Genomic DNA, 15252 nt, shown 5'->3' on the forward strand with positions numbered 1-15252 from the left:
GTGGTCCCATCATACTGCGAGATAGTTGGCATTTTAAATCCCCTGGGTGCTGGGGCACCCATCACATCGTCGGTGAACGGCCGGCTTTGATCCTTAGCCAGCTCTTCAATTCTGTGGTCCATCTCTTCTATTCTCCGCAGCATCGGGTCAGCTCTACGGTCTGGTGACCCGTTCTTTCCACAGATTGGCTCGCCGCGGAACCGGAGTGGCTTTCCGGACTCCTACGACGGGACCGGGATTTTGCCTGTGGTGCGTGTTCTTCATGAGCTCGGCGCCTTTGCGCAGAGCGAGACTGCGACCTCCGACGGCGGTGCGGCTCTGTCTGTGCATGCCTGGCTGTGGGGTGACGGACTTGTCTGGTGGACTGGTGAGTTCGGTCATCACCCTGACGCGACGACTCTCCCCTGTGGATATCTGGCCTCTCTTGGACATGTCGTGGAGCTTCCGGAGGAAGCTGGGGAGGCGCCTGGAGCAGCTGCTGGTACTGACCAACGAGAGTCGTCATTTGCTGAAAGAGACCTTGGACTTGCTCTGGAGTGGGCATGGGGTTCAGGTGCTCCGAACGAGGTTGGCTCTGTTCGGCCGTAGCAGAAGCTGCCACCACCAGTGAGGCGATTCGCTCACTCCGGGTCCTGCGGGGTAGGACAGCTCGGGTAGTTCGCGCGGTTGGCACCCGCGCACTCCTGCGCCCCTTCATTTTTGTGAGATATCTGGGAACAGCTTTTAGTTCTGAGTCCCACGGATGGCACCAATCTGTTGGGCTTAAAATCGGTAACAGATATGACAGTGACGTAAGAGTCGAGCTGGAGAGCTCGAGGAGCCGAAGTGGAGGGAATGAGTCTTGTGGAACTGAGTTCTGCTGCGTTCCGCGTTCTGCACAGAAGCAAACGAGGTCAGAATGACCAACCGGAGTGTTACTCCAGACAGGCCCTTCGACACTCAAGTCAGTATGAGCAAGAGTGCAGAGCTAGTTTTAGAGTGGTGGGTGAAGAAGTTATTACCCTGTTTATGAGCTTTGGGAGCCCTTTTATAGAGGAAAAATATGGTAGTTGGGGAGTTAATACTCCAAGACAGGTGCCGACTAGCTATAGGTTCAAGCTCACCTACTTTGCTGTAATTACCAAACTACCCCTACTGACGCGGGGTCTGCGATGGGCCCCCTTCGAGACACGTGTCGATAGCTAATAGGCTGGTCTGTGGTGTCTGTGGCGGGCCCTCCCCGAGACACGTGTCGGCAGCTGATAGGCTGGTCTTTTTACACCCCATCAGGATTGAACCTCCAAATCTTGGACTAAGAGAGGGGACATGATAAAGGCTTAGAATATCAACTTCTGCAACAAACCCAAACAAAAAAAAAACAACTAATTGAGTACAAAGAAATCTGCCTAAAACAAAAAAGGAGAAAAGAGAAAATGAGAGAACAAATGAAGGAAACTGATATGCAGCTCAAAAGTGCTTGAAAGCATAATCATAGGCTCCCCTCAATACCTATTAGAGAGAAAAAATATCATATCATCATTGCCACAACATTTCCTCAACCCAATACAAAGCAAAATGGAAGAAATATAGAACAGACACATTGGCAGACACATTGGCACAAAGAACAAGATAAAAAGAAACTGAAAAATGAAAATTGCACCTTAGCATATAAAAAGAAAAGACTGATTTTATAAAAAATTAAAAAGGACTTCTCAATCAACAGGGTAATTGGGTTTTTGTAGAAACTGAAACTTCAACTCAAACTTTGAAAAAAAAAAAAAAAGGGAAAAAAAAAACACCCAATGAGAAAACAGGGGAATGTGTTTCTTTTTTTCCATTTGTTGAATAATTGGAGAATTTCTTCAAATGTGAAAATAACTGAAAGACACTCAGAATGAGTAGGAGGATATATTTCGATCACTAAATATCAGAGATTATTTTATTTTCATCATCGTGCCTTCTTAATGAAAAATCTAATAAAACCCACAAGACCTAAAAAAAGCAAAATAAAAAAAGATGGAAAAACAGAGTTCTTTCATCATCATTTGAGTGTTCATAGGGAAGCTCTTGCCCCCCTAAAATAACATAAATCCTTACTACTAAAACGAACAAATAATAAAGAACCAAAAAATAAAATTAAAATAGCAAGAAAAATGATTATAAAGAGAAGATCTACCTATGAAAACAAAAGGCCAATGAGTTACCGTGGTGCTTTGTGTGCTGTTCTTTTTATGAAAGGGAGGATTTAGGGTTAGGGTTATCCTTTGGTTGACGAAATTACAAAATAGCCCTCAATGCTGATCTACAGACTATAAGAATTTGGAAATCAGGTGGGGCCATCTAAGCAATGATCCAAGCCATTTGGAAATCATGTTGGGCGAACTATTGAATGATCCATGCCTTCCGATGCTCAGAATCCATTTAGATAATGATTTGTTTAGTGATATATCATTATTAAGAGCAATGATAGAATGAAGGGCACCGTTGCAAAAACCAGCTTCAAGGGCGCCTCCATTGGTTAATTTCATAAAAAATTAAAGCCGTTCCACTTTTTTCCGCGCCATTATAAACTCAATTTGCTTACCAATGAGGGCGCCCTTCGTTCTATCGTCCCTCCATTATAAATTGAAGGCCCCTGTAAATAAAACTTGAACCACAGTGGATTAATTTCCTTTTTTTAAAAGGAGGTTGAAATTAATTAACTTTATTATTAGGAAAAGACAAAATTAAAAGTTGTGGAAATTGTGTTATTTCTTGGAAGGGTTGGAAATATCAATTTTCTTTTAATATGTATTTATTGATTTGCTTATTAGAATTTCTATGTTTGTTTCTCCTCTGTGTCATGCAAATGCAGTACTTTACTAGACTTTGTTGCTTTTGATTTGGTCAAAGCTTTATTGTAATTTCCATTGATTTCAGCAGTGGAAGCTTTGTTTTTCACTTTATTGGCACACAATCCGTGTCTTTTCCTCTGTCTTCAGGCCTTTTGTTGTGGGCTTGCAGAGTTTTTTTTTTGTTCTGGTTAAGGTGCATTGAAAATGTAAATCTACAATAAATTTGCTTAGGAATTAAGGGCCCGTTTAGATACCCTTTGGATTTGGATTTGGATTTGAGTGAAATCCACAAGATTTACAAATTCCTCGTATTAGTGTAATTTTTTGGATTTATAAGTCCTTTCTCCGAGTTGTTATTTATAAATCTAAATCTGACTCGTAAGAAGTTAAAATGACCAAAATATGCCAAAAAAGTGTTAAATGACTTAAATACCCACATGACATAAAAACTGATCAAAATACATCGTATTAGGAAAAATGACTCGAAAACCCCGAGTCAGGAAAAATGACCGAAATACCCCTATACCAGATAAAAATGACAAAATACCCCCGAGTCGTGCAAAATGACTAAAATACCCTTATGACATAAAAATGATCAAAATAACCTCATACATGGTAAAATAATTAGAATAGCCCAATATCATGAAAATTACTAAAATACCCCTAGATCAAGTAAAAATGATCCATGGCTCATAAAAATGACTAAAATGACTAAAAATACCATCACGAGATAAAAATACGCCATATTAGGTAAAATGGCTAGAAATACCCCTATACCAGGTAAAAATGACAAAATACCCCCAAGTCGTGCAAAATAACTAAAATACCCTTATGACATAAAAATGATCAAAATAACCTCATATAGGGTAAAATGACTAAAATACCCCAAGATCATGAAAAATTATCGAAATACCCCTATATTAAGTAAAAATGACCTATGGCTCATGAAAAATGACTAAAATAACTAAAAATACCCTCATGAGATAAAAATGATAAAAATACGTCATATTAAGTAAAATGACTAGAATACACCGGGTCATGCAAAATGACCGGAATACACCTATACCGGGTGAAAATGACCAAATACCCTGAGTCATGGAATATGACTAAAACACCCATATGACATAACAAATGATCAAAATACCCCCATATAGGGTAAAATGACTAGAATACCCCTGGATCATGGAAAATGGCTGAAATGCCCCTATATCAACTATTTTAGGGCTTTTTGGTTTTGTTAGATTTCAAATTCAAATCCAAAGAGCATCCAAACAAAAAATAATAATAATTTAGATTTGAAATCCAAATCTATACGTGGTCATCCAAACGGCATTATTTATAAATTTGTGAATTTTAAAATTCTTGATTTCAAATCCATGGATTTTGAAAATCCAAATTCACCTCCAAATCCAAATCCAGGGGTATCCAAACGGGCCCTAAGAGTTTTACATGGATTTGAGTCTTTTTTCTCATACAATGTGTAGTAGACTTACATTTCCAATGCACCTTAACGAGGGCACTTGTTAACAAAACCCTTCTTGTTTTGATGTTTCCCTCCAAATCTTCTACACCACTTGGGGTCTTTCTGGGTGTGCAATTTTGCACTCAAATAACACACAAAATGCTGAATTTGCAAGTTTACACAGAAATGAAATTGCATCCAAACAAAGCATTAAATTTGTTTCATAAACTCCAATGGGTCTAGAGGAGAATGATACTAAGAGATGCACTTGTGTAAGACTTCCTTGAGATGCATTGTATGGAAGTTTGCACACAAATAGACTGTAAGTTTACACACGAATTACACCCAAAATGCATTTGGGTTTACACATAAACATTGCCATAGCCCATAGGGCTTCTTTGGATACCACCAGAATTGGTGGCTTTTGTTTGTGAATATGATCATCTTAAGTTAATCTTATTTTCCAATTGCAGATTAAGGCTACTTTAGAATCTAATAAATAAGAAAGATATAAGATTATTATAACCATTATTTGCATGTAAGATTATATGCAAATGCGATCATACACATACAAAGTTATGCGCAAATAATTTTCAGACGCGTTCAAAATATTCGCAGTTCTAAGCAATCCTAAGAGAAATCTCGTTTTTGTTGCAGAACTATTTGTACTCAATGGCAGATTCGTAATTACAGTCTCAATCAGATCTCGCTGTTCAGATTCTGAACAAATTGAGCCAGATGAAACTTGTTTCCTGTTAGATCTAGAAAGACCAGGGATAGATCGCTTTCCATAGGAAATCAAAGATCTCGAGAGCTCAGATCTCTGGCTGAGATCGCTTAGATCTTCGAGAAAAGTCTCTGATGAACGAACGGTGTTGATTTGTTCGCCGGATTCCGTTCCAGAGAATCGGATTTTCTGTAATTTCATCTCTGATCGGCCATCCGAAGAGAGAGGGATCGGAGGAAGAGGGTTTGGAAGTGATCGAATCGATGGATTTTTGCGGGATTGATAATGATTCTACGAGTTGAATCAAAGGTACTAATAAGATAAGTCTGTGTTAATCAGAAGATAGGATTATCAAATTGAACCTTGAATCTGCAAGACTGTTAAAGACTGTAATAGGCTTGGATAGGTCTGTACAAATAGGGAGTAGGCTTTAGGTAAGAAATCTGGATCATGGAAAGGATTAGGGATAGATGGACAAATGTTTTGGGTTCAATTTATATATGTTGCAGCATTTAAAGTGAACCTGCATGTGTAAGCAGTTTGAACTTTTATTAAGGTCACTCAGAATTAAATGATCTTGGTTTATACAATAGAGAGAGGGTGTGTAACAGGTGTAAGATGAAAACAGGCGACTGGATCTGGATGTGAAGTTAAAGAAGTAAACAGTTCACAAATGTGGACAGCTTATGCATAGGGGTTTTATATATGCGGTCTCCTCACTATCTTTATTGAAATAGTGAAGATTAGGAGTGCCTCTTTGGTATAAACTGCTTTTTTTTCTCTCTCTTGTATTCTTAATCAAATGGTTGTAAGAGCTACCATTGTTTCTGTCTATTGTTGTGAGCCTTCATGCTTCTAAGTGAGACAAGTCACCTTTTATGAATCTATGCTATGAAAAGAAAACTACCCCATTTTGTTTACTATCAGTGTAATCTGCAATGCTAATGCATAATCTTCCACTCCCAATAGCATTTTTCCTTTGTTGCCTGGTTCTTACTAGTATAACAGAAATCAAAGTTGTTAACTTACCAACTTCTCCAAATGCTTAAGCTTTTGGAGAAAGACATTATTTATCTTTTATACTTTAACACTCCCCCACACGTGTGGCCCACTTTGGGCCGACCATCGCATGTGGATTTTTGCTATCGGGAGGTTTGAACTCGAGAACTTTGGCTCTGATACCATGTTAACTTACCAACTTCTCCAATAGCTTAAGCTTTTGGAGAAAGGCGTTATTTATCTTTTATACTTTAACCATGACAAATTATTTATATTGTTTTTAACAAGAAAGAAGGTACAACAGTCCACTAGAAACAAAATCCAAAAAAAAAAGAGAGACCGAGAATTTGTACAAACGAAAAAAGCCTAGGAATCGAGCTGTGCATACCAAATCCCTTGGATCTTCACATCCTTAGGAACCTTAGCTCCCAAATCCGTATCGGATGGCTGAAGGCTCTCAAAAACTCCGACCACCTCACCGGACTCCGGCTTGCTCTTTGTCACACTCAATGTAATCGTCCCCTTCGAAGACGCCGTGTTCTTCAAGTTCTCCTTCAACAGTTCCTCCTCATCTCCCCTCCCTCCGGCTGGTAATGCCACCGCATTATCGTACCCAGTGGACCCACCTCTCCCCTTGGGGTCCAAAAAAGACGAGCCCCTATAAGAAGGAACCAAGAAGTCCCCACCAAAACTCTCTGGCTTTCCGGATGCAACCAACTGCTTGATGGTGAACAAGAAAGGGACTCGCTCACCACCGGGGAGCTGGACGGTGACCGCAGCGTAGTCTATGCCGTCTTTCTCCTCGAACTTTACGGTACCTGTTGAAGTATAAATGATTAAATAACACCAATCTAACAGCTTAAGCTTTTGGAGTAATTGGTTGTTCCTCATGGTATCAGAGCCGTCGTTTTAAATTTCGGTTTTCATATGTGTTTTGGCCCTCACCAAAACTTCGAAATTTCGGCCAAAATCCTCTCTCAATTAAAAAATAATATTTTATTTATTACCAAATTTCGAAACTAATACTATATATTATTGGGAAATTTTAGAGTTTTGGGTTAAAATTTTGAGATTTTGCAAATTTCGGGCAAAATTACCGAAATTTCGGCAAAATCCAATACTGTTTCATGTATAGTGGATTTCGGTTTCGGTCTTGATATAAATTTCGGATTTCAGTCGAAATTTAAAACCATGATCAGAGCTATTGCCTCACGGTGGGTCATGATTCTGTTAAAGCATAAAAGTATAAAAGATAAATAATGCCTTTCTCCAACAGCTTAAGCTTTTGGAGAAGTTGGTAAGTTATCATGGTATCAGAGCAACCGATCCGGCCCTGATTACAATTTCCACGATTTCGGCGGGCGGCCGATGTAGCCGTCTGGCTGTCCGCCGGACCTCTTGATACAACTCTCATTTCTCTCCCCTTACCTCATATCTCTGCCATAGTAATTTTGCCTCTGTTTTTAGTTTCTAAATAAACTAGTTCTAGTTATCTTCTTCGGCAATGTTAGGTGCATTATTGAATGTTGCAGTCTCTGCCCTTCCCACTAGCAAGTAGTCACTGATTTCATCGCTACCGTTCTCCACTGTTGCTACCTCCAAATTGTTTCCAATGCTTGCATTCATGGTCAGACTCTGCCCGATGCTTATCACCCCCATGGTTTTTTTTATGCCAACATCAGTTTCATTTGGCAATCTTAGAGTCTTCATTAATCATGAGGGGCGGTTCTTGAGATGGGGTTAATGGAGTGCCACCATTGATTCTTGGGTTTGTGTCCTTGTGGAGATGTCACTGAGATTTCTAATCCCACTTTTTCAAATCAATTTTTCATTACATTTTTAATGCTTATTGTTACAGCCTACAGGACAACGCCAAGTGATTGCATTGTTTAAGTCTTGTCATTTCTATGCAGTTTTTTTTCTCTAGTCTTCCTCTTATTTGCAGCCCCTGTTTTCATACAGACACCTCTTTGATTTCATTTTCCAAGACTTTCCCCTTTCATATTTTATTGCACTCATTTTCTTACAATACTCCTTGTATTTGATATATGCCGACTCTTTTTCATCACTGCCAAATGTTATAAAAGTTTTGGGCTATAGCCAATATTTGTCATTTAAATCTTCAGCCGTCAGTTGTTGGTCTCTTCCCTCTTCCCTACTAGTCTACGATTTCTTTCTTTTGTCTTATTTCAGTTGAGGTGCGTGCCTGAAATATCTCATTCTTTCAGTTGAGGTGCTTCCTTTCTTTTGAAGAAAGTGCGTGCCTGAAAGAGAATTTCAAATCTCATGAGGATCGGTAAGAAATGCCGACCCATGATGTCTCGCCCATTGAGGCCCATTCTCGCCTATCGAGGCTTCCTTTTTCCCAACGAGGCTTTGGTCCATTGTGACCCATTTCTTGCCCATTTCGGCATTGGTCCAGAGCGACCCAATTGTTACCCATTTCGGCATTGCTCCATAGTGAATCATTTCTACTCGCCCATTGAGGCTTGAGTATCATCTAGTCCCATGAGGCTATGATTTATTGGCTTTTAAGCCCTCTTCCTGACACATCAACAAGCGACATCTTCTTCGGCAACCATCATCAATGATCATTGGTAGCAACATCAGTCTTCAGCAAATGATCTTCATCATAGACTTTTGGAAGTGTGCATCAAATCGGTTGATTTTGATTACATTTGTAATTAGGGGAAATCTATTGTATTTGGGAATTTTTTAATTGTTGTCAAACGTATATCAATTTTCAATCCATATACGTTTGAGGGGGCATGTTAGAATATGTCGGATCCAACAGTTAGATTGGGTTAAGATCTCACCGTTGGATCATCTTGGAGGTAGATTAGGTAAGTTGGGTAAACGAGGCAACTAGATAAATTAAGCAAGTGGATTAGAAGAGGCAAGCAAGAGAGATTAGGAAAGTAGATTTGATTAGGATTATTTCCTTCTATAATTATCTTGATTCCATTCCATGTTCATCATGCAAGTGCTCTATATAAGCACACATTGATCCTCTTGTAAATGTATCCAAGAATTAGTGAAATATCAGGTGTTAAAGTATAAAAGTATAAAAGATGAATAACGCCTTTCTCCAACAGCTTAAGCTTTTGGAGAAGTTGGTAAGTTAACAGATTCAAAACCCAACAACTCCTCGATATTAAATCTCAAATTGATAAATTCTAGAGATTTCAATAAACTTGGATGCATTTACAAGAGGATGAATGTGTGCTTATATAGAGCACTTACATGATAAACATGGAATGGAATCAAGATAATTCTGGAAGGAAATAATCCCTAATCAAATCTACCTAATCAAATCTACTTTCCTAATCTTTATTGCTTGCCTCTTCTAATCCACTTGCCTAATTTATCTAGTTGCCTCGTTTATCCAACTTACTTAATCTACCTCCAAGATGATCCAACGGTGAGATCTTAACCCAATCTAACAGTTGGATCCCACATATTCTAACATGCCCCCTCAAACGTATATGGATTGAAAATCGATATACGTTTGACAACAATTTTAAAAAAATCCCAATACAATAGAATTCCTCAAATTACAAATGTAATCAAAATCAACCGATTTGATGCACACTTCCAAAAGTCTATGATGAAGATCCTCTGATGAAGACTGATGTTGCCGCCAATGATCATTGATGATGGGTGCGAAGAAGGTGTCGTTTGTTGATGTGTCACGAAGAGGGCTTAAAAGCCAATAGATCATAGCCTCAATGAGGCTAGATGAAAATCAAGCCTCGATGGGTGAGTAGAAATGGGTCACTATAGACCAATGCCGGAATGGGCAAGAAATGGGTCAAAATGGACCAATGCTGGAATGGGTAAGAATGAGCCTCGATGGGCAAGATAGCATGGGTCGGCTTTGAATACAGATCCTCATGGAACTAAAAATCTTCCTTCAGGCACGCACTTCAAAATGAATGAAGCACCTCAACTGAAATGAGTCAATATTTCAGGCATGCACCTAAAGAAAGGTACCTCAACTGAAATAGGAGAAGATTTGAGAGATAAGGGTTTGAAAGAAAAAAAAAAAGATGAGCGACAACGAACGATAAATGATGGCCGCAAAAATTAGAAGTATTCTAACAAGCCTGGGAATGTTACGGATTTAGAAACTGCGGGTGTAAGCATCAAATCTAGGGGTCTTAGATAAGGCGAGGTGGTGGTTTCCAAGAGAGTATGGGGTGAAAATATCAAATATGGGAGTGTTTTTTTAGGCATGAATGAAAAGGTGTGCCATTATCAAATTTGGGGCATAAGAAAAGACACAGATAAAGGCAAGGAATAAGACTACCCTGCTTTTCTATTCTCAACAACAATTCACCGAAGAAGACCTTTGCATTAAAGAGGCAAGGAATATGACTAAAATCTCTTATTGGATGTGATGATAACTGGAAGAAAAAGGTGTAAGAAAGAAGGGTATAGACAAGCATGGTGAATAGCGAATAGTGATAGACCATCCATCAGTACAAACGGACTTGGCCATATTCATAGGTAGGCTTGCCGTGGTGATCGTGACGGGGAGTGATGGCCACCGGCGGTTTGTTAGAACACCCGCCCGCCGGAGGACGGGGACTCACGTATGTTGTGCTCAGGCCCTAGTAGGATCTAATGCTCTGATACCATGATAAATTCTAGATATTTCACTAAACTTGGATGCATTTACAAGAGGATGAATGTGTGCTTATATAGAGCACTTACATGATAAACATGGAATGGAATCAAGATAATTCTAGAAGGAAATAATCCCTAATCAAATCTACCTAATCAAATCTACTTTCCTAATCTTTATTGCTTGCCTCTTTTAATCCACTTGCCTAATTTATCTAGTTGCCTCGTTTACCCAACTTACTTAATCTACCTCCAAGATGATCCAACGGTGAGATCTTAACCCAATCTAACCGTTGGATCCCACATATTCTAACACAAATCCACTTGTACCGTTAACCCAGAAAAAGAGGGGCGACATGTGAGGGGGAGTGTTGAAGTATAAATGATTAAAGAGTTTTTATATGGTGTAAGCCCGTATAGACCAGTACTTTTCAAAAAGTATTGTTCGGCAAAAGTACTGTACGGCTTACCCCCATAGGATGATCCGACCGTCCATTGGATGGGCCACAATGTAAATAAGTTGTGCCCAGAATATCATTTCCTTAGTATGATCTGAACCCTCGGATCTATGCAAGTTTCCATTATATGCAGTTCCTTTAAAGATCGGTAGGGCTAGGATCATCCTATGGAAATGATATTTCTGGCACAACCTATTTTCGTGCGGTTTGGATCTTCCTGTAGTATAAGCCTTACAGTACTTTTCGAAAAATAATGGACTATAGAGGCTTTACACCATATAAAAACTCATGATTAAATAATACTAACTCTAACAGCTTAAGCTTATGGAGTAATTGGTTGTTTCACATTACCATCAGGGGAGACTACGAACGGGCCTTCAATCTCGTCAAGGGTGTAGGTTAAACGAGTCATGAGTTTGGTTTTTTGGAACTCGGCGGGTGAGTTCTTGTTTACGCCTTCAGCTTTAACAGTGAAGGAAGTTGGTTCGAGGCAGAATTTCTTCATTTGGTATTTTCCGGGCTTGAAGGCGAAGGACTCGACCCCGCCATCGATAATGGGGCACTGGTTTGCGGTACCTGTTCCCTTCACTTCCATATAGGTTTTGCTTTGTATCTCGTCGAAGGTTAGCCGTTTTGGCTCGGCATTTGCTCCCTGAAAGGTCTCAGAAACCAATTAGAAATGTGTAAAGAAAGTGAACTGTCTCATTATTAATACAGGGATTTTGTAGTCTAAATGTTTTTAGGGTGATGATAAACTCGCACCCCCTGTAGAATTAATCGCACCCGTTTAAGGTGAATTGACGCCAAAAAGCGTTAAAGTCTGTTGGTTTTTCATGCTTTTTATGTCAATTGAATTCACCTTAAACGGTGCGAATCATCCTACAGGGGTGTGAATTTATCATCTCCCATGTTTTTATTCTGGTTTTGGAAATGAATTTTGCACGCCCATGTTTGGTAGTGGAACTCTATTGTTCTTCAGTGGACAATCCTAAGCCTTGAAATCGTGGATTGTAAAATGGGTGATTTAAAAATATAAGAAAGTCAATGATATTTACAAAACTAAGGGGCCGTTTGGATATGCGGATTTTAGAATCCGGGATTTCTTCAAAATTGTACCTAAAAAGACGAGAAGAAGCAGACCAGCCGTCGTTTTTGACTCGTTTTTTACTTCTCGCCCTTCTTTCCGTCAGCAAGAGAGTAGCAGATCCTCCCATATTTCTAGGTTTTAGAAATCTTAGGAAGCAGGAGAGATTTTTTAAACCTAAATTTCTCACTTAAAATCCAAGAAACGCTATCAGGACAGCATACAACAGATTGATCATGAACCCTCTTTTACACTGTTTTGAAACTAAAAACCTGGTTTCAGGTTTTTAGTTTGAAAACAGGGTAAAAGAGGGTTAGAGACAAGAGAAGAAGCGGACCGGCCGTCGTTTTTTACCCATGTTTGACTTCTCTCCCTTCTTTCCATCAGCAAGAGAGTAGAAGATCCTCCCATTTTCCTGGTTTTAGAAATCTTTGGCTGCAGGAGAGATTTTTAAAACCTGATTTTCTTGCTTAAAATCCAAGAAACGCTACCAGGACAGCACACAACTGCCTCATCATGAACCCTCTGTTACACTGATTTCAAACTAAAAACCTGGTTTCTAAAATCCGCATATCCAAACGGCCCCTGAGTGTTTGAGTGTTTGATGCAAGTGATTTCTATATATGGCATATCATTGTAGGGTAGAGATATGGTTTTGATCACCCAAGTGGATCCCACCTATAAATGATTTAAGGGATATGATTTTTTGACACGAGATTTGGCTATCATTGTAGGGTAAATGAATGGTTTTGAACTTTTGATCACCCAAGTGGACCCACCTACATATGAATGCATCCACGTGGGCCCCACCTATGAATGACTAAGGTTCATGATTGTTATAATTGTAGGGTAGATGAATAGTTCTGATCGGCCACGTGGACCTCACCTATGATTAAGGGTAGTGCTGCAACTCGAGCCGGGTTTTACCCGACCCGCATTGACCCGACCCGAAAATAGCTTGGGTTGGGTTCAGGTTTCATGGGTTTCGGGTTGAGCCGGGTTGAGCATTCAAAAGCCCGCATGAATCTCGGGTTGAGCCGGGTTTGAAGGGGCCCAACCCGACCCGACCCGAGTTACATAAGTTATAGTATGTACATTTTTTTCTATTGTTAGTTAAAAGTTAAAAGTGAAAACCCACGCACCCACTGCTATTGTATGTGAGTGTAATTTCTGCTTCTATGAGTTGAGTTGAGTTGATTCAAGTGTAATGCGAGTGTAATTACATCATTGTTTGATTCAAGTGTAATGTGTGTGTAATTTCTACTTCTATGAGTTGAGTTGCCTTGCCAAACAAGAATTTTCCTTAAAAAATTGCGTCAACGTGAAAAAACCCGACCCGAACCGACCCGAGATTTATCATGGGTAGGGCCGGGTTTGGGAATCGTGGGTTTTCCGAAAAAAAACCCGACCCGAGATATTTCTCGGGTAGGGTTGGGTTCTCCAAAACCCGACCCGAGTTGCAGCCCTAATTAAGGGTTATGATTGTTATCATTGCGGGTAGATGAATAGTTTTGATCGGCCTCGTAGACCCACCAATGAATGATTAAGGGTTATGATTGTTTGATGCAAGAGATTTGCCTATTATTCTAGGGTAGATGAATTGGTTTTGGTCACCCAAGTGGGCCCCACCTATGAATGATTGAGAGAGCAATCAGATAAATAGTTTGGATCACAGAAGCAGTGGACCCCACCCATTACTTTTGCCTCGGAGAGCTTGAAATAAATTGTTGGAAAAAAACCAGTTATTACTAAAAACAGCAGGTGCTCACTTCCTCAGTCTGTTCTTTTATGTCCACTTTGTTTGGATTTTCAGAATCGATTTTGACTCCAAAACCAATTTTTGGACTCAATATTCCTCTTCGTTTTGGATTTTCGGAACCGATTTTGTGTCCAAAACTGATTATTTTGAGTCTAATAATCAGTTTTGGACAAAAAATCGGCTCTCAAAATCCAAAACGAACTGGAATCTTGAGTCCAATAATTGATTTTGGACTTAAAAATCCAAAACAAAAGGCTTTTTTTTTTTCCTGTGGTTGCAAGTGAGCAAAACAAGCCAGAGGGGTCCACTCAAAAATCCAAAATAAAATAGTTTTTCCCTATTTTTATTTAAAGGAAAACAAAAATAAATCAATGGCTATGACAAATCGGATCGTCCAATGCTAATTTTATTTCTTTTTACTCTTTTAAATTATTTCTCTTTCTAAGGAATTTTCAATTTCAATTTCGTTTTCTCAAAGCTAATCTTTCCAATTTTTATTTAAAGAAAAGAAATCTGTCATTTTTTAACACTTTTTTTACGTCAATTCACATTCAAGGGGTGCTAATTATCCTACAGGGGGTGCGAATTTGTCATCACCCTTAATTTTTCATTTTCAGTACCAAGGTGGTAGAGAAGAAACATTACCGAAACGACTAGAGCCGATGTCGCAAGCGCCAAGCCGGCTATCTTGGTGGCTTCGGCGCACTTCTGAGCCAATTCTTTCAAGTCGACTTGCAGCGAGCAAGCAAGCTTAGCTCTGGCTGGGTCGAAGCTGAAGGCCTTGGAGATGTGAGAAGAGGATCTGAGTTGCAAACCACTGCTCCGAGATGAAGAAAAGCCGACCTTAGTCGGCTGCATGAACGTAGCCACAGCCTGAAGGGACGCTGCCATTGTTCTTGATTTATCTCCTCTCTGTGTGTGATTTTTGTAGTCTCCCTCTCCTTTCTAAGCTTAAAGCATTTGAAAGAGAGAAAGGAAGAGTAATAATAATATTGGGTCGATTTGGTGTGTGAAGGATAAGAGGATTGGATAAGGGATTTTCCTATTGGTCGATTGAAGCTACGCCAATGGTGCCTTGTTTCAAACCTGGCAGTTCTCTCCTTTGGGCATTTTGAATTATCAAGTAGATGGGACCTATCGGTCTCTTTTTTTTGTCCTTTTCTGTGCAAAATCAAGAGAGATAATATTAAAGCCATGAGAATTGAGATACCAAATTTTATATGCTGTGTCATGTGTGGTGGTAGAGAAAGTTGTTTTTCCAAAGTAAAAGTAGGATTAAAGACTTGGGGTGCAACTCGGGTGGGGTTGAGGCCGACCCGACCAG

The 15252-nt window shown here is 39.6% G+C and overlaps 1 protein-coding gene and 1 non-coding gene across 2 annotated transcripts; both read right to left on the reverse strand.

The window, feature by feature from the left end:
• Nucleotides 1-1868: 1868 nt before the first annotated feature.
• LOC143858343 (small nucleolar RNA Z105) lies at nt 1869-1939 on the reverse strand. Its single transcript, XR_013238920.1, has one exon. It is a non-coding gene; the product is annotated as a small nucleolar RNA Z105 (small nucleolar RNA).
• Nucleotides 1940-6259: 4320 nt separating this feature from the next.
• LOC143857541 (oxygen-evolving enhancer protein 1, chloroplastic-like) lies at nt 6260-15010 on the reverse strand. The gene is made up of 3 exons (XM_077368008.1): nt 14574-15010; nt 11437-11737; nt 6260-6819 (listed from the first exon to the last, which is right to left on the reverse strand). Exons 1-3 carry the CDS (start codon nt 14817-14819, stop codon nt 6368-6370), a joined length of 999 nt encoding a protein of 332 aa, XP_077224123.1. The 5' UTR covers nt 14820-15010; the 3' UTR covers nt 6260-6367.
• Between the last annotated feature and the right edge of the window lie 242 nt (nt 15011-15252).

Source organism: Tasmannia lanceolata, unplaced genomic scaffold (genome assembly GCF_043159265.1).
Source record: "Tasmannia lanceolata isolate RefF3 unplaced genomic scaffold, GAP_Taslan_0.1 ptg000025l, whole genome shotgun sequence".
Classification (NCBI taxonomy): domain Eukaryota; kingdom Viridiplantae; phylum Streptophyta; class Magnoliopsida; order Canellales; family Winteraceae; genus Tasmannia; species Tasmannia lanceolata.